The 24,413-nt window shown below is 42.6% G+C and overlaps 1 protein-coding gene across 1 annotated transcript in view; it reads left to right on the top strand.

Annotated features, from left to right (window-relative positions):
* LOC146820844 (solute carrier family 22 member 2-like) overlaps positions 1–24,413 on the top strand; it is a 384,966-nt gene that overhangs the window by 351,616 nt on the left and 8,937 nt on the right. The window contains exon 10 of the mRNA XM_085611653.1: positions 18,978–19,077. Coding sequence (XP_085467779.1) covers positions 18,978–19,077 — 100 coding nt within the window. The remainder of the gene's footprint in view (positions 1–18,977; positions 19,078–24,413) is intronic.

A 24,413-nucleotide genomic window follows, 5' to 3' on the forward strand; every position in this document is an offset into this window, starting at 1 on the left:
CATGTATGTCTTTTATCTCTGTTATCAACTGTTACGCCTCCTGCATCTGTTTCACTGTAATGCTCCTTCTATAAAAATGATTACCTGTCAATAATGTATTGCCCTTCATTTCCTGAACCTCCGTGGTGATGGAATATGAAGACCACAATTCGAATTGTTATTGGAATAAAGCCCGTTCCGAACCTCTCATACCACGGATTCTGCCTCTTATTTTACTGAGCTATTCTTATTAATTTTTCGCATCAAATTAAGTACCGGTAATTAAATTATTTACCACAGTAGGACTAGCAGAGTGCGGCCAATCGGATTTTTACCTGGGTAGTTGGCGACGACATTGGTGAAGAGTCCCGGTGGTTCACTATTGCCTGCACATTGATGGAATGCATGTGCTTTCTGTTGCGGTAGTGGTGTGCAGTATCTGCAGGGGGCACAAGTGGAACATGTGTGCAGTCAATTGCCCCCAAAACGGCCAGGAATCCGGCTATGGCGGAGAAGCCTTGCTTTGTCTCCAGCTGTTCCTGCGCAGTGTTGGGGATGTGAAGGTACCGAGGTATGAAGCTGAGGATGGCATCCAGGACAGGTGTGATGGACTTTGATAGGGCTGGCTGTGAGACTCCTCCGGCTCTGGCAGTTGTTGGTTGGAATGTCCCAGAGGCCAACAGGTGCAGCACAGCCGGCAGCTTTGTCTGAGGTGACATGTTGGTGATCCGCTGTGTTGGGACCATCAGCCTGTGGGCAATGTGGGTCATGATGCGGAGAATGGTTGTCCTTTTGAGCCTGTAGTGGGCAATGACTTCAGCGGGCGTTAGGTCTGTGAGAGTGGTGCATTTTTGGTAGGTCTGCTGTCTTACTCTATGCTGTCTCTGTGGTGGTCCGGGGGGGCGGGTCCGGGTCCTGGGGGTGGTGGCGGTGGCGGTGGGTGTTGTGGCCCTGTTGGGGCTCCAAGCTGCATGATCAGTAGCTCCATGGTGTTGTTTGTTCTTCGGGTGTGGCTGTGTGCGGGGCTCCGTTGCCTACTGCAGGGAGTCGTCTGTCTTTACACATGCTTGAGGCAAGTGTTAAATACCTGCAGCCACCACGGCTTATTGCCTGTTTTTGGTTCGCTTCGCAGTTCTGTCAGTTCGTTGTGAAAGTGGTGTTGTTGTTTTTTTGAGTGTTTTTGCACGGGAACGCCTACTCTGCATCTCATTAGAGTTAGTTGGTGGTGTCCTCCGTGGTGTTAGATTTTGGGACAGTTATCGTGGGAATACTGGCGTTGTCTACAGTTTGCACCTGCTTGTGAATGGGGTGTTATATCTATCTCCACTTTTGTTGCATTAAGGTGGAGATAAATCGGAGTTGTCTCCTTGTGAATATGGCCCTAAGAGTCTAATTCACAAACTGCATTTTGTAGTACATAACATTGCAATATCGTAGTTCTACTTACTACAAAATACAATTCACAAAACAACAGTTGGAAATCTCTACCTCCTCTTCTATATTTTCTAAGGAGCGGTTGCTGCAAACTCAAGTTTACTTGATAGTAGTAAATGTGGGAGGAACAGGGGCAGTAGAGTGAAAAACAGGAATATCATCTACTAAAATAGAGGGATTTAGGAAGGAATATGGAGAGGTGAAGTAAGGGGTCATAAGGAGTTTAGGGAAGGACGTTCTAATGCAAAACCCCACCCACAAAAGAGTAAAACTATTGCTATTCACAAACTACATTTGTAAAAATACTATTGCCTTAAAGTTGACAAAACAGTAGTAACTAATATACTACAACCCAGCCTTGAAGTATGTTTAGCACCGAACATGTTATCTCAACGAAAAAACGGGGGAAGATAAGAGAAAAGTCACAGAACGTCTTGCCCTCCTACTGTTATGTACCAAAAACAAAACAGCCCATCCGTAGTAGATGAACTAACCTTCCACCAAATAAACAAAATGTTTGTTGTTCCTATATAACCCTCACCCACCAGGGTTACCCATTGGTGGCATTCTTCGTCATTAAGTTCATCCCATCCTGTTGTGCAACTATGACCTACGAATTATGTGGGAGCACTTATAGATAAATTCTAAATGATGAAAATAGGAGTGGGGGGTGTCTTATGTGAAATGTTAAAAATACCTGTCTGGTAGGTACATGCTATTTTAATCTGACCACCAGGCTGTATGGTCAAAATTCGGGGAAGATGTAGAATGTATAGGTCAAAAAGTACCTGCCTTTCTAATGTTCTACATGTTTCAAGTCAAACCCTATGGGTTTTCTTCAGGACTAAGGATCTAACTACCCAATGCCACACCTTTTATTGTGCTCGTAGCATTTATCAGGACTAAGGATCTAACTACCCAATGCCACACCTTTTATTGTGCTGAATAATTGCACACACTCGGCATGCTAATAGTATTAAATTAGGGCACCGACTTGATGTTACTGCTTTAAGCTATAATATTCAATAATACTTTATTTCGACCTGTTTCGGCCATAAAAGTAACAATAAAAACACAATACAATAAAATACAGAATAAAAACATCATCAGTTAATAAAAGACAAACATTTTTCAGCTAACACCCCAGATTAGTCTAGGCACTGTTTCGAATTAAAAAACTCCTTTTTATCCAGAATGCATGGAGATACTTGGAAAGTGCAAACACAATGTGAGCTGCTGTATTAGATTTAAAGACTCTAAGTGCATCTGCATATTTACGAAAGCCCAGGTTCCTACAAACAGGTATAATCCAGTGCTTCCGAGCTCTGCTATACATGGGACAGAAGAAAAGAATGTGGCATTCATTCTCTAGATCCGAGCCACAGCCAGGGCATTTGGAAACCCCGGAGCTAGACCACTTGTTTGTGAAACATGCAAGGGGGAGGCAGCCGAACCTCCATTGGATGTATAACTTTCTGGCCAGCACAGGGTAGATTACATTTAAATAGTCCTCAAAGGAGTATACAGATTTGTACTCTAAAAATGAATTTACCATAGGACCAATGTGTGAGTTATGCAGCCAAACACTAGTGCATCTAGCTCTATATGACTGGGTAAGGTGTTTTCCTGAGATCACACTACAGGCAATCTCTGGCTGGTACCACAAATCCGCAAGACCCATTAACATTAATTCCTGTTTGACATAGGAGAGCCAGGGGATGTGCGCAGCTTTGCTCAGGTTTAATACTTCCTGCAGTTCGGTTCTATATTGTGTGAGTTCAGGAGTTAGCCATAATTTCCTCCAGAATCTAAGGGGTTTAAGAGACAATTCCTCCTGGATTGGGAGTAGGCCCAGGTCAAGCCGAAGAGGAATAAGGGGGGTACTCTGCGGGAGCATGAGCAGCTGCCTCAAGAATCTGTTCTCCGCTTTAGTTAATTCGGGACTCACAACATACCCCCATAGTTCACCCCCATACAGGGCCGCTGATCTAGCCCTGGTTTTATAAATTTCTAAACCTGGGCTTATGGGCCTATATGTTGAGGCATTGTTCATTTTCAATATTCCACCCGCTGTTTGGGTCAGTTTAAGCTGGGATTTTAAGAGATGGGGCACCCAGGAAAAGTTTTCGCTCAACGTGACACCTAGGTATTGAAAGGTCTGCACTCTCTCAAGCGAAACTGTGTCCAGTATAGGAGGGGGTCTGGTGCGTCGTGGGGGATTAAAAATCATGAATTTAGTTTTGTCTACATTGATTTGTAGACCATGATCAATACAGAATTCGTGGAACCCAACCAATGTACGCTGTATCCCCATGGGTGACTTAGCTAATAAGAGAGTATCGTCGGCAAACATTATTGCCGCGATTTTCTTACCTGCCAGCCTGGGTGCATCGTTGTTTAAGACTGCATCCAGGCGAGAGATCAACCCATTCACGTACAGGCAGAACAAAGTGGGGGCAAGGACACACCCTTGCCTAACTCCCTTGTCTACCGGGAACCTTGCGGACAAAACTCCTCCCCTCGCACACCTGACTTGCGCAAAATTCTGAGTGTGCAATCTCACTAATATGTTCAACAAAGCATTAGGTACTCCCATGTCCCGGAGAACAGCCCACAATTTCCCCCTAGGCACGGTGTCAAATGCTGAACGGAGATCAACGAACACCATATAGAGGCTGCCACCCTCTATAGTGACGGTCTTCCAGTATAGCATAGCTAGGCGGAATAGCTGATCCGTGGTGGATGTTTTACTCCTAAAGCCAGCCTGGTAGGGTGACAAAATATTATTCTCATTGATCCACTCTTGCAGGCGATCTAAAATAAGTCGCGCAAATATTTTTTGGGGGACATCAATGAGACTGATAGGTCTGTAATTTGCTGGGAGCAGAGGCGACCCCCTTTTGTAGATAGGTATAATCTCTGCTCCCAGCCACGACCCGGGAACTTCAGCGCCTCGCACGATGTTATTAAATAGAGCGCACAGATACGGTGCCCAAATCAGGGGCTGGTCCTTAAACATGTCACCTGGAAGTTTGTCTAAACCTGGGGCTTTGCCCCACATCATTTTTCCCAGGGCAATGATAGTATCCTCGTGTGTAAAGGCCAAGGTCTCAACCTCGTCAACTCCAAGTGCAAGTGGATAAAAATGCAGAACATCTAGATCAGAAGATCCTGCATAGAGAGACTTAAAATGGGATTCCCAAACCCCGGGATCTAAATTTACTTCTATAGCCTTGCTGGGTTCTGCAGTCCCATTGTTTACAATTGCCCAGAATCTCCGCGAATCCTTACTAGTAAGTGCAGAGGCAAGATCGTGCCAGCGCTCCCAATCCCAGGCAATTTTTGCCTGTTCCATTATTTCCTTGTAGGAGCGTCTGAGGGCACGAATAGTTGAACTATCCGTGCCATCCTTAATTGCATTTACCAAAAGAGTTTTTGACTTCCTGCACGCCGCATTCAGACTAAGCTATAATACATTTTGGAACAGTTAGCCTGCCAACATCTTGGCAGTATACCGAATAAAACACACTGCTTATACTTATAATATTGAGGGTCTTGTATATGCTTATCAATCAAAACACCTCATTGTGAAAGACGTGGTTAAATATAGCATATCATTGGTTGAGGTGAGCAAATCTAGTGAAACCAATAATCATTGTGACACACAACACAGAGCACAACACACATTTAAAAGCACAAAACATACATAAATAATGCAAAATGCTTGCATCATGGGTCCTCCTGTGGAGAGGCGAGCTTGTAGTAACACCCTATATGGTAAAAAATAGAAATACCGGCGTGTCAAGATCGCATTAATGCTGTAGTTTTTGCGGCTATTACTGTACTTGCAATGTTAAAGTGTCGCCTTGGTTCAATGAACTAGGTATACAAATCGGGGGCCCGAATCTTACCATCCTCTTCCCACTGTGAACATCGAGGATGAGAGGACAGAAGTGATGAAGAATGAAATGTGTCTAAAGGAGGTGGTGTCCAGACTGATAAATGGTTAGGATGGAAAAAAGGAAAGGAACGTTGATTTAAGAGAAATGAGAAAGAAGGTTTACTTTGCAGAGGCCCCTATTAATACATCGTAACATACTAAGAGGTAGGATTGTGAAATTGGGACACATGGTCATCTGGGTATTTTCCAGATCCAGGAATCTATCAGCCAGGATTTTTGGAGCCTTGGTTTTGATGTGATGGTTTAAAGGGTGCTGTGTGATAATGCTGTGTTAGAGCAGTCACAAAGTTTTAAAATGGTCAGACCTTCTATGCAGCACCTTCATCTTCCTGAGTCTCTGTAGGAAGATATACGACTCAGTGGATCCATTCGAAGGTAAACAAGCCACACCATACACCATATCTCTCTGTGCTAATAGATTTGTGTTTTAAATAGACAGAAATGAAGTATGTGAGCTTGAAGAGTGTCATTACATTTCTTGAAGTGATGTTTCAGAGAGAGTGCTACCCTAAGTTACTGCTATCTGATAATTGGGTCCAGTGTTTTCTGGAGAGGATGAGCAATTTTTGGACAAGCATGGGATGATGCATAAATAGTGCGCACTTCATCATCCACGAGATTTTCAAAGAGGAGATACAGATTATGAGGGTAAATGGGGTTGCCTGGAAGGTTGAACTTAAGAAAGGTTTGTTTCCCTAGAGGATGAGTCCCCACTCAACAATTGGCCAGCCTGAACTGTTTAGAGAGGGGAGACCAAGCACATGAAATTCTCCAGGATGGATACTGTGGCAAGTGTGTCTGTGTCTAATAAAGATGTACAGAGGGAGAAGGAGAGGCGGTATCAGGCTAAAAGCAAGAGTATGATGACAGGTTCACCAATAGAGACATGCCAGTAAGGCTGGGTGAGAATTAGGATTCCTATGGGATATGCACCCTGGTCCAAATTCTCGAGTCCCTTAAAGGTATTAAAGTTAAGTTATTCAAAGAATGTTATAAAAATCGATGGCTCTGGAACTTGAGCCAGGTATCCAAGTTTTGACACAGGCTGTGAGATGATGAAAACAGGAAAATATGTTATGATTTCTTTATCATATTCTGAGAGCCCTGGTGGTATGAGTTTTCTGGAGAATGAAATGTGAAGGAGGCCAAGCTATCTGAAGGACAATGAGTGTGTGTAGCACGCTGCGATTGGAGTGTGGATTTTGATGCTGTTTGACTTGTACATAGTTATGATGAATGTATAAACCTGATATACAAAAATGTTCTTTTATTAATAAGTTTTTGATGTCCTTTATCTGTCTGGTTTTATTGTTTACTGCTTGTGGGGTTCATAAGGGGAAGATGTGCTGTGTCTTGGAATGTGGCAGTGGAAATCTCTGTTGTGGAATGTACTAGCCAATGGACCTCTATCTCTGGAGTTTCAGTGGTTGTGGTGTATTGAATAAAGCTCTTACCTTCATTACATTTAAAGGCCCCAAGAGCTTCTTTACGCACATCTTTGAAATACAATCATATTTTACATTCTTCTAGATCCAGACCATTTTCTAGTGGATTTCAAACCATTCTCAAATGTGTTTGATAGCAGGTTTCAATATTGCTCTGTTAAGCAAAGGTAATTTTCCAACCTTTACGGCAATGCACTGAGGGGGGAGATATGCCACTCATACCCTCAAACTTTATTTTTACAAGACAAGTTTGAGAATGCCCCTTGTATATTGCAGTATAAAGACAGGTGGTCCCAGCATACAGTTCATTGAAAACAAAACATTCACATTAATGGGACATAATATAGACGGATGACTCAAAAAAGTTCGAATGTTATTTAATCACATCGAACATGTTACATTCTTTCAAATAGAATCAAAAGGGTTTTTAAGCAACAATTTGAAAAGGTAAAACATGTGCCCAAGGGAAGGATGGGGGGTGAGTGAAATAGTGCAGAATTTGGAAGGAAGTGAACACAGTGGTAAACGTTACTGAATTACACTCAAATTGGACGGCATATTTGAGTCAATGCCGTATTTCGAACACAGATTCAATCATAATCACAATATTGACAATTCGGAATAATGCCATATAGAAACAATCACAGTGCAAAATGTACTGTTGACGATATTGGCCAAAGATGTTGAGTCGACGTTTCGACCCCTTGAGTGCTGTAGGTATTGGATGTAACCTTACGAAGTGGGGTCTTCATCAGGACTGGGATAGACAACGAGGGAGGGTGGGCACCTGAAGAAACAAAAGTTTAAATGAGTAGGGACTCATCAATCTTTTATTTAGGGGAGCTAAAATATATTAAATACTCAACAAGAGTTACCATGTCCGTTGGAGGACAGGCCTCTAAGACGTCCGCAGGTCGTCAGAGAGAGAGGGAATCAAAACTCCTCGGTGGTAACTGACAGGCGTAGAGAGTGGTGGACACCTAAAATATAATAAGGTGAGTCAAAATGGTGAACCAGACTAGTTAGTTCAATGAATGGTCGCTCCCAAAGTTTAGCGGGAAATAATTTACCATCGACCACAACTCGTGGGGGTTAAGTCTTGAGGTTAATGAAAAAGCATTGCCTGGAGATCAATCCAGGTGTTGTGGATGGTCGAACTGCTGGAGTCAAATCACTGCTAGTTCACCAAAGGAAAGAATCTAAACAGAGAAAAAGACAAATCGGTTGGTGTGAGAGGGGGAGGACCTGCTAATGGAAAAGTGCTGGAGAAATCACTATTATAGGGAGGTATATTATAGGACTTGTCGTTCGTATAAGTGAGTCCCGTAGGATCTCGTGGACAGTGGAATTGATGTTAAGAGCATGGCTGGTGCTCGGAAGTACATAAATTACAAAGGGAGAGGAAGTGTCGGGAGCCGACACGGCATGTCACATAATACATGCGGAGAAAAATATACCATAATAGGCAGAGCAGGGTGTCTCAGACAAAGTACAAACACCAAGGAGCCAGCATTAAAGTTGGAGATACCTTACCCTACGTCTCAGCGTCTACTGCATCAATGATTGGGAAGTGCTTGCCCAGGGCGCATCATTAAATAGGGAGACGCGCGGTGAACGCGTGGTCTCCGTTAACGTGCTGGCGCTAGATGCCGGTTTTGCAACCGTAATGGAGAAAAGACTATGGTCGGTAGCGTCACGGAGTGGACAGCGTATTGGAAAGTTGCAGACACGGAAGAAACGGAACGTTGCAGACACGGAAGAAATGTAACGCGTGAGTTTAACCAGAACAACTAGAAGATGTTGATTACCCAACCTAGAACATTGTGATTTGTATAAACAATGTATAACAATATGGTTAAACAATTTTCAGTACAAAATCAGAGAACGACAAAACATTACATGATGATAATCCTGTTGGGAAGAAAACACGTATCCATATGCAAAATGTCCACACAATCAAAGTGTTTAGCAGCACTTCAGCACGGTAAATATGTAAGCATTATAGTGTATACTGAATGGTGGCCAGCAGCTCCTAGCACAACCAACCCAACTCATAGAACAAAATATGTTTGTCATATGTAAACCTGTGGTTAGAGAGAGAAGTAACGGATGGGCTCCTCATATTGGTGGTAGACATAATGACTCATATCCCTCGGGAGAGGAGAGAAACAGATATATCGAAACCAGATATAGCTCACATTAATTAAACACGGAGGACCGCTAATTGGGCGTTACTGCCATCAAGTTCATTAAGCCCATTAGCCACCGTGTCCATCATAGACATCCATTTGGATTCTCTCACATTGAGGATGGCTGTTAGATTACCGCCTCTGGGGCCCAGCTTAACCTTCTCGAGAACTAGCCATTTGAGATCATCTGGTTTATGATTTTTTGAGGTACAGTGTTCAACGAGGGGGGCTCCCGCCACGTTGCACCGGATTCTGCTATGGTGCTGCAAAATTCTAGCTTTCACCTTTTGTTGTGTCTGCCCAATGTAGAGTAAATCGCAGGGGCAACTGATGCAATAAATCACATTGGAGGAGTTACAGTTCGTAAAAGAACTGAGAGTTATCGTGTGTCCTCTATAGGTAAAGTTCTTCGTCGAGTCAGTGGAATCACAGGCCTTACAGTGGCCACACTTAAAGTGTCCGATCACTGGTGGTAGACTCCAAAGTTCTTGGATGGTCTGTGTTGTTGCTGTTTCAAGAAACGAGTGGACTACATAGTCCTTCACATTCCTCGCTTTCTTGAAGGAGTGCATCGGCGGGTTCGGTTGGTTGATGTCATCAGCTACTAATTTCCAATGTTTGTTGATCACTTTCTTAATTTCATTACTCCGTGTTGAGAACGTAGTGACACAAATCAGTCTCTGCAATGCTGTATCTTGTTTAGCTTTGGGTGTTAGGAGAGTTTCACGGGGATTGAACCATGCCCTCTTACGAGCCTTCTTAACCAATCTCCTGGGGTATCCCCTCGATAGTAGACGATTGCTCAGGTCCTCAGATTCCACAAGGTAATCTTCCTTTTTGGTACAATTTCTGCGGATCCTCAAAAACTGTCCAAAAGGTAAGTTATCCCTAAGACCACGTGGGTGGTGGCTACTGTATCTAAGCAGGGAGTTACGTTCTGTGGGTTTCCGATATAACGTCGTGTGCAATTTATTGTCCTCACAATAGATTTTGATGTCCAGGAAGGCAAGTTCTTTGGCATCCGAGTGTATCGTGAACTGGATGTTGTCATTGCGTAAATTGAGCCATTCATGGAAAACTGCCAATTCTGTGGCATCACCATTCCAAATCAGGAGAATATCGTCGATGTAGCGTCTCCATAAATTGATCTTGCCAGAAAAAGGATTGTTGCTGAAGATAAATTGACGTTCAAAGTGATCCATGAAGATTATTGCTAGATCTGGAGCAAAGGCAGCTCCCATGGCAACACCTTTAGTTTGAAAGTAGAATTCTCCTTGGAAAATAAAAAAATTTTTTTGCATAGCAATAGTCAAGAGTTGAATTATAAATTCTGTTGGAACTCTCATAGGTGCTGGTCTAGTATTAAGGACTTCGGTCATCACCTCCAGTGCCGGTATCTGGGGAATGCTGGTATACAGGGACACGATGTCGCAGGTCACCAGTAGCTGGGTATTTGGATCAAAGGATAGTTGGTCGACCAGGTTGATCGTCTGCATCGTATCCCTAAGGTAGGCCTCAGTTTCCTCTGCCAGTGGCTTCAGGAAGAAATCGACATATTTACATAATGGTTCCAGTAGGGAGCCGCATCCCGAAACAATCGGGCGTCCAGGCGGTTGCTGGAGATCCTTATGAATTTTGGGTAGGGTGTATATAGTAGGTAAACGAGGGTATTTCTGATTGAGATACTCAAACTCAAGTTTACTAAGTATACCTTGTCCATATGCCTCGGAGGTAATTTGTAAAATTTCTTCTGCCAGTTCTTTAGTTGGATCGGATCGTAATTTGGAATAGCTCACGCCATCCTGAAGTTGCCTCATGATCTCATCCTTATATGCCGTTGTGTCTTGAATGACGATCGCACCACCCTTGTCAGCAGCCTTTATTACAATGTCTTTATTGTTCTTCAATTTTGTTAACGCTGTTCGTTCCAATTTCCTGGTGTTGGGGATGGTATGTTTGTAGTTGCCCAATAGCTTGTTTACGTCGGTTAGTACCATGTTCTCATAAGCCAAGATCTTGTTGGACATCGCACTCGTGGGTGGGACAAAAGTGGAGGGGGGCCTCAGCCCAGTGGCCGACTGTATCGCATCAGAAGTTGAGTGTTTAAAAAAATATCTTAAACGAATCTTTCTAAAGAAGGCATGTAATTCGACCCTAGTATCAAAGCTGTTAGGATGAGACGTCGGTATGAAGGAGAGCCCCTTAGAGAGAATACGTTCTTCATCTTCAGTTAATGTGTATGATGAAATATTCACCAATGGGTTATCCTTTTCTACCATCTGTAGACCTTGCGTCTGGTTGATATCTCTCCATGGTTCTCCGTCTGAAACCGCACCTGCTTGCCTGCCGACGCCCTGCCTCTCTCCCAGTTGGTTGTGTTGGATTGTCGACCTCTCTGAGGGCCCCTTTGCCAAGGGCCCCGTCCTCTGGGGGGTCTCCATTGGCCCTCGTCTAAAAAAGAGGGAGGGTAATAGCCTTGTGGTGGATACCAATTATCACGGTAACTTTGATCAGAGCTGGTAGATGGTTGCTCGTTGTCACTTCCAGAGCTACCTGAAGATTCAGAGAAGTTGGTAAAATTCTTTCTGCCTCTGTAAGGGCCTCTGCCCCTTCCGGTGAATCTGCCTTGATTGTCCTGCTTGTAATAATCCTCTGATAGGTAAGGATAAGTGTTCTTTTTCTCATAAAAGCGAATGTCTTTCGCAAGTTTGTCCAATTTCTTGTTCTGAGTTGTGAGCTCAAAGTCTTTCAAAGATTTAGCCAAATTTGCCAAGGCCTCCTTGGCGTTAGCTAGGGTAGAATCACCGGCAATTTCCTGTTTGAGGGAGGAAATTTCTCTGGACAATGATTGTACTTGCTCCGCTGCCGTCTCAACTCCCAACACCATCCAGTGTATATTGCAATCATGGGTAAAAAAGGAGATTCAGTTTGTGGTTGCTAATCAGAGCCTTTTTACAGGGACATTTTAGGAGCTCAAGCAGAATTTGAAAAACAGCCATTTGAACTAATCACATCTGCATTTGGAATTAAGAACCTGTATTCAAACCAATGTACTTGAACCATTCCGAAACCTAACTATCAAGACACACTCAAACCTTTAAAGCCTGCTTTCCTTTTTCCCCCCAACTCTTTTTATTAGTTTTATAACATGGTTAATTTTCACTTTTAAATCATATCATCTTTGGCACATCCCAGCTTTCGTCCTTGTCTTAAAATATACATAATAAGAGTAGAAATCAATAGAATGTCATGTATCAAAGTTCTTGGAGTAGGCTATCCAGGTGCCCCAGATCTTACTGTATTTTTCAGGGCAACCTCTCGATTTGTAGATGTATGCCTCGGCCCTGCACAATAGTCCATACAATTAGTTCAAGATATCCCCATGGGTGCCCGCTCAGCCCTCCAATAACGAGCTATGGCTACTTTGGCGAGGAGGGGGCCTGCCGCCACCAGGAGCCACTGGGTTGCCTTGCATAATATTGTAATTTTCAAGAGCATTATCTCAATGACCACTAACTAGATTTACACAGAATGAGAAAAAGGGCCAATTTTCAGTAAAGTTCTATCTTTATGCCAAATTTGTTATATTTCGGTCAGCAGTTTTTGCAAAAGTGAAAAGTGCTATGCCCCTTTAAATAAAAAATGCTTCTTTTGACTGCCCCTTTGAACTCCTCTCCTGCCAGATAGATCTGAATAAAACTTGGCATGCAGAAGATAAGTTGAAAGCTCTCATTATCTGTCTCATTTTGTGCAAGTTTGCTCTCACAGTGCCAAATTCTTTGGTACATCAAATTAACAGTTTTAATCAAGTGCGAACATAACCTCAAGAATGGTGTCACTTTTACTTACGCTGGAGCAGACATATATTTATATTGCGAGGATACACAATAGTAGGCACATTCCTATCACACTTGTAATACATTTTGATTAGAATGTATGTGTTTTCATATAACTAAATGACTGGTTATCTTTATAGTGCTACAATTTGTGCCATGGTCACCAAAGTGTCCTCCAAGTCCTTTAAAGACTGAAAGACATCCTAACATGCACTGTAAATAAATAAAATGTCTTACAATGTTGGCAACTGGTTCTATACATATGAGGTATAAAAAGCAAACATGTGGCACTTTTGGACCGAACAATGAATCTTGGAAAATACATACGGGATCATATAGACCAGGCGTCTCCAAACTATAGCCTGATACAAGATTTTATCCAGCGTGCAGCAACTTTAGCATTAATAGGCTATGATGTAATTTCTCTGTTGTTTTCAAAAGCAAAGGATTTCAATGATCAAAGGGAATAATACATATGCAATTCCTTTGATAACCTGTAGGTGGCAGCAGAGCCTCTTGAATCTTCTCTATTGAAAATTTTGATTTCAAAGTATTTTATTGATTTTAAATACAAGACATTAGGATTTCTGTTACAGGGTTAGCCATCCGTTACATCCGTAGTATGTATAACAGTGTTTGCAGTCGCTTCGGAACATATGCTTGACTAACCCCTCTTGACGTGGCTTAGTGAGAGAAAGAAAGAAAGAGATATTAAGAAAGATGAAGAGAAGGGCCCAAGAGAGGCTATGTATTTGTGAGACTTATAATCGCCTGACAAGCCGCCACATCGCTGGCTTGCTTGTGGAAGGACCAGCAATGTTGTGTATGCAAAATCTTTGAAAAACGCATGTTCCTAGTGCAGATAGTCCATGCTGCAGAATGCTACAGACTGAACACATTGTATGACGTGACCATCCTGTGATTCATTTTACACAGATTATTTGACTTTGCCTTCAATCTGGCTCACACACACAGGCCTGTATACTAAGAATGAAAGTGTCTCTCCTTAGACTCTAACAACAATGTTTTTGAAATTTAAAAAAACAGTTCTATCATTTTCATTAGTCTTGTGCTTCGTGTTTTGTTGTTTACGATTGGAAACTCCAATTTTCAGAATTGTGTAGAAAGGTGCAGCCTGAATTTATTTTTGATTGACCTTTATTAATGGCTCAAGTTTACTATGAATTTCTTTGCTTTGTTTTACTGAAGTTGTTTCTTGGAATGTGTTTATTTTTCTTATTATGTGCCACAAAATTGGATACATTTGTACATTTTCAGTATTTAACATGAAACAAACAAGCATTTATAATGCAATAGGTCTTGCGTTTACGCGACTTTGAGCTATTGGCATTGTAAATGACAATGCTTATTATTTATGTTTTGGTTTTTAAAATACAAATAAAAGGCATTGTCATTACAATGCCAACAGCTTAAACTAGCGTAAATGAGAGACCTATTGCATTGCAAATGCTTGTTATATTCTAGCTCTGTTTGTGAGGCCTCTAAAGTAAGAACATCCCCTACCAAACCCCTGAAAAATTACAGTGCTTCCCATTTACCACAATCTCTTGGAAATCAAAAACAACCTTTCACTCTATTATATACCCCCAGGTTTTCTAAAAGATTTAGGATTTCCCAAAGAAATCCATAGGAATAATTTTGTCCAGGTACCTTCTGGCAAAGAAAGTCTTGCATTACTGTAAAAATATGAGCAGGCAAAGCATTAGAGTTCACCTGCAAAATCAGTTGAAATTGATGGCAAGTAACTTTGATTGAGGTGAAGTGTGAACCACCGACCCCGCAGGGAAGTAATTTTTTTTAAGACAATGGCATTGGCAAGAGAATAATAGGCAACAGCATCTGGCACAAGTACGGTCAAGAGATAATAGGAAAGAATGACAGCGGAAGAACTAGGATAACATGAGTATGGACTGGCAGGAAAAGGAAACTAAAGGGGTGAGTAGAGGGAATGAAATAGAACACAAGGGGAGTGCATGAAACTGGGAGGTGCATCAATGGAAGGATCAGTGTTCAGGCAGCCATCAAACTTTTTCCTCATGAAGAATCAATGTTGACAAGTTCAATGTGGCACTGATCCGCCGGTACCCAATAAGCAGGTGCATGTAAAGGACCATGGATTTTCACGATTTTTTTAACATGAACATCACCCTGAACCTCACCTCCCTTCCGGTGTGTTGCTTCCCCGGTTGTGCTGGTGCCTGCTGCTCTAAGTTGAACTTCAGTAGGGGTTCTCATGAAATGGCGGCTTTGACTCCAGTGGGGCCACGTGTAAATAAATGACTCAGCTCATGGCCCACATCTGATCATCCAATTAACAGACAAGCAGACACATTCCTCTCCATCCTTGTACTTTGTTGGGATGGTTCAGCCAGCTACGCTGCCCCCTTTGCCCCAGGTAACTGAAAGCTGCTGCGGTCACTGACAGACGCTGAAGTGCTTTGGAAGTCAAGCGTGGTGAGTGGTAATCAGAGGCACTTGATGGAGGGGTGGTGCAGTTGAGGGACCTTTCAGCAGCCTGTCTTTCAGCCTAGTCTGTTAACACTGGAGAGTAAAGGAATGTGCTCCAAAGAGAAGGGTGGATAGAAGTCCCAAGTACATGACCAAACTGACACGTTTTCAGAAAGCTCATTTGACAACAAACAATAAGGTTCAGTCGTTAACCCTTCTGTTCAACAATGGACCATTCCAGATCCCGTCCATAGAGAAGTTGATCTTGGTTGCTTCCACATGACAATGGACTATCCGTTCCACTGCCATAGAGAAACAGACCCTCCCCCCCGCCATCTTTGAAATAAACTATCCATGACTCTTCCATAGTGAACTAGATCATGGCTCTGGAAGTCATCATTGGATCATTCTGCACCCCAGCCATAGAGAACTGAATTGTCACCCCTTCCCAACATGGCCCAATTTCACCCATTCCTCACAATGCAATCTCACAGAGAAATGAGCCAGTCTGCACCCTTCAGTAGAGGATGTGAGCAGCATAGAAAAGCTTTGAAAAAAATCTATATGTCTTAATCGAACTCATTAAGATGAGTGAAACTGTGAACTGCCCTGAGCAGCAGGGTGTCAGCTATTCAGAAATCAAGACTGGCAAGCTTGCAGTAAAAGGCTGGCAGGGCTGGGGCCACCCATCTGACGCCTATATAGCAGCCTCTTAGGGGCACACACAAGTTACCATATAGTCCGAAAATTTGAGTGAAGTCATAAAAATAAAGGCAAATACTTAAGTACACGATTCTTTACTATTCGGACGCTCTTCTTCAAGTATTTGGACCCAGGTGAGTGTCCTTACCACAGTGCCGATGATCAGGGACACCTAAACACAGCATATTAATGAGCACTTATTCAAAGTGCCCATCTACCATTTAGAGGTGGTCATGAAAGACAAAATGCTTCACTGTACAGACCACCGGCACCACAACCATAAAACAACACGGGGGTGAGAAAACCTCTTGCCTTGTTTACACAATCCGCCAGGGGCACAGAATGTAAAATATCTTCGACGTCTGTCTCACGACCCTGGTCACTGCTCAACAGAGCCTCCAGCATTGTAATGCATCTGGGAGGCCACTCCCTCCCCCCTCTGTCTGTCTTCTCCATTTGCTCAGTGAAAGTGTGTTCAACATTTTGTACGTGCAGTCGCCACTGCCACACACACGCATTTGCAGTCTCACTCGTGAATGGCATTCTTCCACTTCAGACACAAAGACACAAAGAACGCACTCATTACCTTACGTGTCTGAAGGCCAGTGGTGTGGACAACTCCTTTCCTGGGACCGGCATTTTCTGCAAAACACAAGTATTTGCAATGTAATAGGTCTTGCATTCACGTGACTTTGAGCTATTGGCATTGTAAATGACAATGCTCTTTATTTATGTTTTGGTTTTTAAAACATAAATAAAAGCCATTGTCATTTACAATGTCAATAGCTTAAACGTGCGTAAATGCGAGACCTATTGCATTGCAAATACTTGTTTCCTATTTCTTTACATGCTGAAAACACCCGCCCGCCATTTCCTTTTGTTTTCATTACTTCTGTTACAATCTCGGCACTGGCGCGGGTGCCACGATTGCATGAAAAGTAAAGAAATAGAAAAGCCTTTTTTTTTTGTCTTACTTTTGATGCAATAGTGACACCTGCACAGGTACCGAGATTGTAACAAAAGTAATGAAAACGAAAGGAAATGGCGGGCGGCAGTGAGCGAAAAAATAAATAAATGAAAAGCAGCGATCTCGGAACGGTGGTGGGGCAGGCAAACACGGCAGAAAGCGTGCATGGCGCGCTGAATGTAGCAAAGCACGTCGTGACTGCAAGTACGAGAAACTCAATAAAGAAAAGAATGCATACAGACTAAATAAAGCATCTCATGTAACAACCGAAGTAAAAGGGCCAGTCCCCATGGGAGGTTACAGATGAATACAAGGTGGTGCTAACAAGGGACTAACATGCCGATTTACGACTCAGAAGCCAGTATTTACGAAGGACAATGACACAAGCCAATAACAAACATGGGCGGAGAGTGTGACGGGCTGCTATTCCGTACTCCACTACAACAAGTCTCGCAGAGCAGCGCATGCGCGCTGACTCTAGGCTCGTCCTAAAAATGAATAGCCTACTTTTCTTTTCCAAAGTTAAGTAATTAATTATTTTGCTAATGTTTGTAATTTTTACTCACTATATATCATTTCTCAGTTTAAGCACAGCATTGTTTCTTTGTAATTGTCACATTTCTCTTTTGTTCTGAATCATATCATGCTGATTACAAAAATTATTCTTATTCATTTATTTAAATTGTATTCATTCATTTATAAACATAATTTTTTCGGCCTGTGAATATTTGTAACATATACAATGGCGCCCTCATACAGAAAAGTTTGGAAACCCCTGATAGAGACCTTGGAAAACAACCCACCAGCCTCCTGGTGAAGGACCACCTATCGGATTTAGATATTTCTGCCTGCATGGCAGGGTTCACCGTGAAGAAAGTGCATCTGTCTGTACAGTAGAAGCACTTTAGTCAGTCCTAATTCGGAGCAGGCCACTGGATTCCGTTTCGTCTACTCAGCAGTTGTTTTTCCTTTTCAGAAACAACCCACAAAACTGCTTCTGAAAAGAAAAAAAAAATCAATGACAACAGCATGCAATTTGTTTCAGCTCTACCTGTGAAGGCCACTGTGAGTTTTCCTTGTCATTGGAAATGAGTAGCAGTTACTTTGCCTTTAATTGGGTGGGGTGGCCATCACTGTGACCTAGCAGCACTAGTAAGACAAGTAGTCAGCCCAAGTGTTTCTGCCAGGGGAGTCTGCTAACCCTCTGCCATTGGAAAATCTGTACTTCCCTAACTACCAAATGGGGTAGGGAAACCACGCATTTTGCATCTTAGTAACTCTAAATGACCCAGAATATTTTGCAGAAAACATGGAGATCTTTAAGGGATATAGCAGGTATATTTGGTGCTTAATCACTTAGGCCCTCTGAAACAGATCATATGATGAAGTGACTAGAATCTGATCTCACAGGCTACAGATTGTCAATTAATAGTAGACGCAGATGTTACCATGATTAAAGGGGCTCGAAAGAATGCATTAATGAATGAATGTTTAACTAATTGCACAAGAGGATCCTAACCACTGCATTTCAAACAATCTAGAATTTTTTTTATAGTTCCTTAGCTGAGTTAAAGTAAAGATCAAACTTGTGGTCAAAATGGGAATTAAACATAGTGATAACTGCAGTTTGATAGAAACTAAGCAAAAAGTCAAGATTAGTTTAAGTGACAGACTTTTTGAACAAACTGAACATGAACATACGCATGGCCATGGCACTCGAGCAAAATAGGGCATTTTTAGAACCCAAGTTATCTTCAAGTTTCATAACAAGATATTTTAAATATAAAGGTTCCTTCAGTATGCTGTCGTGATGTAGTTGCCTTTTTTTGGCCTTCAGTAGGGCATTGCTCTTGACTTGGTTGAGCATCAAGAGCCCAAAAATAAAAGTCGTTTTAAAATTGAGATCCTTCAACCTGCATTCATTTGTACTCACCCAAAATACTGAATACATATTCATTTCTATACATTAAAACGTGTAAAATATTTTTTTTCTAGCTGTTACTGGAGTGATTGCTGGTGGATTGGTTTTTGTCCTACCTGAGACCAAAGGGAAAGCTCTGCCTGAGACTATTGAAGAAGCAGAAAACCTGCATAAGTAAGTACTCACTCTAAGATAAAGTTTGGGTGAAAACCAGGACTGGACTGGGGAACCGAAACTGGCCCTGGCACACTGTTCGCCCCCCCCCCCCCCCCCCCCCCCCCCGGGGGGGAGGAGGGGGTGTGGCCTGGCTGTTTCCTAGGGCCGGTTTCGCCCAATTTTGTTATCAAAAACGGCCCCTCAGGGGCCTAAAACCGGCCACCACCCTGGCGGCCCACCGGGGAACTGACCAGTGCCCGCTACGGCCAGTCCCTGGTGAAAACAATCTTGAGATACTAAGAACCTAGTCCACCTCCAAGAAATCTTAACTCACACAAGCTTGTGTTGACACGTCGACAGCTTCTGCACAGTTTCTTCCCTGCTAACCATGCTAGTTGTTCATATTTTGCATGGGAGACGGGAAAGGTTGGTAGTGCAGCAAAAAGAGCGAGATATTGTTAACAGAAAGTCAACCTGAAAGATTTCTTTCAGTTTTCAAGGCCTTTTTCAACTTTATTCTGAGTTTAGGGTGCTTTGTTATGAAGGTGGAGTGATGATAATTGTGGTGGTGATGGGGGTGATTATTATTATCAATAATAACAATAATAATCGTTATCATGGCTATTTTTATTATTATTAGTAGTATTATTATTATTATTAAACGATGCAATAAAGGGTCATCTGTATGAAGGCAGTATGATGCTGATGATGAGGAGGAGGATGGTGATGATAATAATAATCACCATCTTATACTATTATCATCATAATTATCATTATAGGAATTATTATTTTAATTATAGCAGAGGGAACTTTATTATGAAGGTAGTATGATGGTGATGATAACGAGGAGGGTAGTGATTATTATAATAATAACCAATAATAATATAAATAATAACAACAATAGTAATAATAATCATGATCATCTTTATTGTCGCGTATTAAAATTTTACAGTCATTTAACACCTAGCAATCATAATTAACTTGTCAAGGGTAGTTGCTACTCGTTCAAACATAAGGTGATAGGCGAATATATGATCGTAGGTAATATATTTCAGCTCTTAAGGTCCTCAGTATATTTTTGAAACAACACCAAACTACTTTAGGTGATATATGTCTGTATGGCTTTAGGCACATGTTATAAAGAAAAAAATATTAAGTCGAGTCAAGTGACGCACCAATGTTACTCTTTGCACAAATATCAACCTTTTTTCTACAGCTCACCATTCAGGTTGGCCCTTCAGCCAGATTCTAAAACAGTAGTTTAATTTGGAACATTCACCCATTACATGGAATGTAAAACCACAATACACAGTTAATGCAGTTTAAGCCAAATATTTTAAAATGCACCCTAATTCAGTTAAATATTGTAATAAGGTCAGATAAAAGTAATTATTCAATTTGGACCCAGATCATGAGGGTTTGGCATACATAATTAATTCCACATCCAAATTTATAAAAACAAAGGATTAGGGAAATGTTCAAACTGCAAACTATAAATTTATATCGATGACACATACTCGAGGGTTGTAGTAGTGAATATGGACCCCTGAATATTGACCTACAACAATAATATGGACAGAATATTGAGGGACAAAATATGGAAAGGTAAGTTTATAAAGGGAAGTATTCATTTATTTACTATTCCTAACTCCACATCTTTGTACCGTGAAGATATATATCGCTAAGTAGCATACATGTGGAGTTAGATACAGAAAATCTATATTTACTTATTTGGCAATATTTCAGTTTCGATATTTTGTCCTCGAAATTCTGTGCCATAGATATTCTGCTTTCAATAATGATGGTGCACACCACACCAGAGTAAGGTATATTCTTCTTTCTTTCTTGTCAATTTAGGGTTAAGGATAGGAACAAGTTTATAAAGGAGGAGCAGCTAAATAGAGAGAATAAGCATAAAATCGCCCTTTTGTGGGTACCAACCAGTGCTTAATTTGTGCCGGGGCTTTCCGGTGCTTAGCACCGGCACTTATTTCTCAGCTCCGGGTCTACAGGCTGGTTGAGTCCACATGCAGTATGAATAATAATTTTATTCGTTACGCACCTGCGCGCTGCTCAGAGTAGGTGCCACTGACTGTTCAAGTCTCCTCCCCTCGCCCCTCCATGAAGCGCTGATGGCGCCTAAAACATTTCAAATTGGTTGCAGCGGCTCTGCCGCCCACCTAAATATGAGCCACACACATTACGATTACCGCCAGAAATTGAAGCAGCGTCGGTCCCTGCCTCGGCGTAGGTCACCAACACCGTCACACCCCATTCTGCAGTCATTCATGATTGGTAGCGCCGCTCGCGCTTTCAAAGTGCACTACCAATAACCGATTGCAAAACATAGCCTGGCCCCATCCCTCCGTGTCGAATCATCAAGTTTGTGCCCCGCATTGGACCAATGAGAAGTGTTTCCACCCGCGGCCCGCCCAGCATACTGCGCAGCTACCGCCTTAATCATTATCCGAAGTCAGAGGCAATCAGCGTGTCTTGCAGCAGGCCTCATCCGTCGCAGATTAATTAAAATGAAAAAGGCCGTCCCGCAGTGCCAGTAAGTAATGTCTTTTAGCAGCGTTATATTTGTCTGCAATGTTATCTTTGAAATGTATTATTATGCTAAATAACATTTTATAGTGTTGGACCCGTGGCTGCAGCTCTTCCTCCACTGCTGCTGGCTTTTAACTTTTGCAGCGAAATCTTTTTTTTAAAGTTAAAGCCAGCTGCAGTGGCGGAAGAACAGCAGCTGTGGGCCCCACACAATAAAATGTTATTTTGCAAAATAAGCAATGTGAATGCTTTGTAGACAGATAGGCGTGGGCAGGCAGTCCGTCCGGTGGCCCCGTGTGATGCCAGCAGTTTCTGCAGAGAGGAAGAGACGCAGCAGGCCGCAGCAGGCCTGAGGGCAAGAGGAGAATCGGAGTTAACAGTGACCCCGGTACTGCCTCTCACCTTAAAGCAGCTCTGCGCTGTTCCTGCCTGTTCTGTCACTGTCCTGCCTGTGCTGTCCTGATTAAGCGGTGCCCGAGCCATGCTTGCTCTTTCTGTGCTGTGCGGCCTGTGCCTCTGCCTTCTGTGTAGGCGCTGTGCCAGCTCTGTCCGTGGTGTCATATCGTTCTGCCTGCACTATACTTGTCCTGCCAAGGTTGTGCCTACTCTGTCTGGACTGTGCCTCTAGTCTACCCTGCATGCTCTGGGCATATGCCCTGTCTGCTCTGTTCCTCTCCTAGCTGCACGTTGCCTCCGTGTGCCCTGCCTGCCCTCTCGATCTGCCCTACACCTGCACTATGCCCAGTGCTTAATTTGTTAAATTGGCGTTCGTTTGGTTCCATGGGCACAGTGATTTTGTTGTTTTTGTTATAGCCGCATAATCCGGACCACTGGCCATATTTTGCGCAAACACAGGACCGGAAGTCTTATATTTACTATGGGTAGCGCTGGTACTCGTGACCGCTGCACAATTTTGCGCTGCTCTTGCATGCTTTTTAAGGATTAGTATATCGACACGTTTTGCATAGCTTTTTGCACCGTGATTGCCTGTGCAAAACCTTAGCAAATACGAGCCCACCCTCAAAGAGCGGTGACTTTGCATACCCTAGAAACACCAGCACGAGTACTTTAAATTACAGGGCAAAATTTGGGGAGATTTTTTATCACCTTTTGGGCAAACTCTGGACGTTGGATTTGTCTTTCCCTGTTAATGGACTGATTACTTCACTGTTCTGATTGAATGTATCTGTTTTTCAAACCACTACCGGAGGAAAAAACAATTCACAACAATAGATTTTGCACGTTGCCTCCATGTGCCCTGCCTGCCCTCTGGATCTGCCCTACATCTGCACTATGCCTGCTCACAGTTTGCCCCACTTACGCTACAACTGTCCGGCCTGCTCTCTGCGCGTGATAATGCTGCTGCTGTGCCTGCTTTGGCTGTACTATACCAGTCGTGCCTGTCCTGGCCCACTCTGCTTGTAATATGCCTGCCATGTCTGTGCTGTGTCTCCCCTGCCTGATCCTTGCTCTGGATGCTGCACCCACAGCTTTTTCAAAGTTCCTACAGAAAGGAAGTATTTTATTCATTAAAAAAAATTATAATAAAAATGCCGTAGGGCTGGACTTCTAACCAAGCACTCTAAAGGTGACCCCTGGACTTGTAACCAAGCACTCTACAACTACCGGGCAGGGCCTCTCAATAACCCTTGGGCTCTTAACCAAGCACATCGTCGCTGATCTAGAGGAGCCGCTCTGCTCACTAAGTCTCAGGCTGCTAAGCACGCACTCTACGATGCAATGGAGGAGACACTCCCATTTTAACCAATAACTCTATCCCTGAGTTGCAGGAGCAGCACCCGAGAGAACAGCTTACCTTTTTCAGGCTGGTGCTTGATGTTGGGCGAGTGCTCTTGACTCTGCTCTGAAGTGCGGTTCTTGTCGCTATAGGTCCTGTCTTCTTGGTGTGCATCAGTGTTGGCGTGAACCCTGAGTACTGGCGGCAAAAAATTGCCTTGAGTGGCACGTTCAGTTAAACTTGTTTTTCTCTAATCAGCTGTGTGCCAATGTTCAGTGTTATATTTGTCTACAAAGTGGCTGATTATTCTATATAACATTTTATAGTATGTGGTGCTCACGGCAGATGGTTAATATACCTGCTGCATTAAACGTTTACCATGCAGATGAAAAAGTGCATATAATGTAAAGTAGGTCAGTGTGTTACTGTTTCTGTCAGAGAGATCCTTTTGTTACCTGCAGTTTGTAAGTTAAAATCCTATCATAGAACAGCAAGCTATTAACTAGTCTGAGTGTCATCAAAGAGCTGCATGCAAACTGCAAGTTATATATTACAGCTATATGTTTTTTTGCCCAATCTTTCATTATCCTAATCTTGCAAAAAGGGTTCATTTGGGTAGAAATCAATTCTTATTGGAGAGTAACCCTAACAATGCTGTTATGTTTTTAAATTCTGAATTTGCGCTTTTCCAGACTTACAACACAAACTATATTGCCTACAATGACAATCATGGATGACATGTGACTCCTATACCTTGTAGTCCTGTCTGATGTAACCTCCTAGTACCTCCTACCCACGACATAATTAGGCTAGACGGAGTACGGAAGTTGGGTGGTAGCTTAGCCTGTATTCACAGGAACACACTCTTGATTTCTCACTTTGAGTCCTCTACGCCTTTCTCCTGTGAATACCTTTGCCTCAGCATCTCAAGCAAGAACCTACCGGTCTGCAAATTTCACACTTTCTACCACCTCCTGGGAGACAATCTCCCCTTCCTCGAGCAACTAATGGGAATCATTTCTGTCAATGTCGACTCAACTGTGTCACAATTCTTCCTCGGTGATTT

Source organism: Triturus cristatus, chromosome 6 (genome assembly GCF_964204655.1).
Source record: "Triturus cristatus chromosome 6, aTriCri1.1, whole genome shotgun sequence".
In the NCBI taxonomy this organism is placed as follows: domain Eukaryota; kingdom Metazoa; phylum Chordata; class Amphibia; order Caudata; family Salamandridae; genus Triturus; species Triturus cristatus.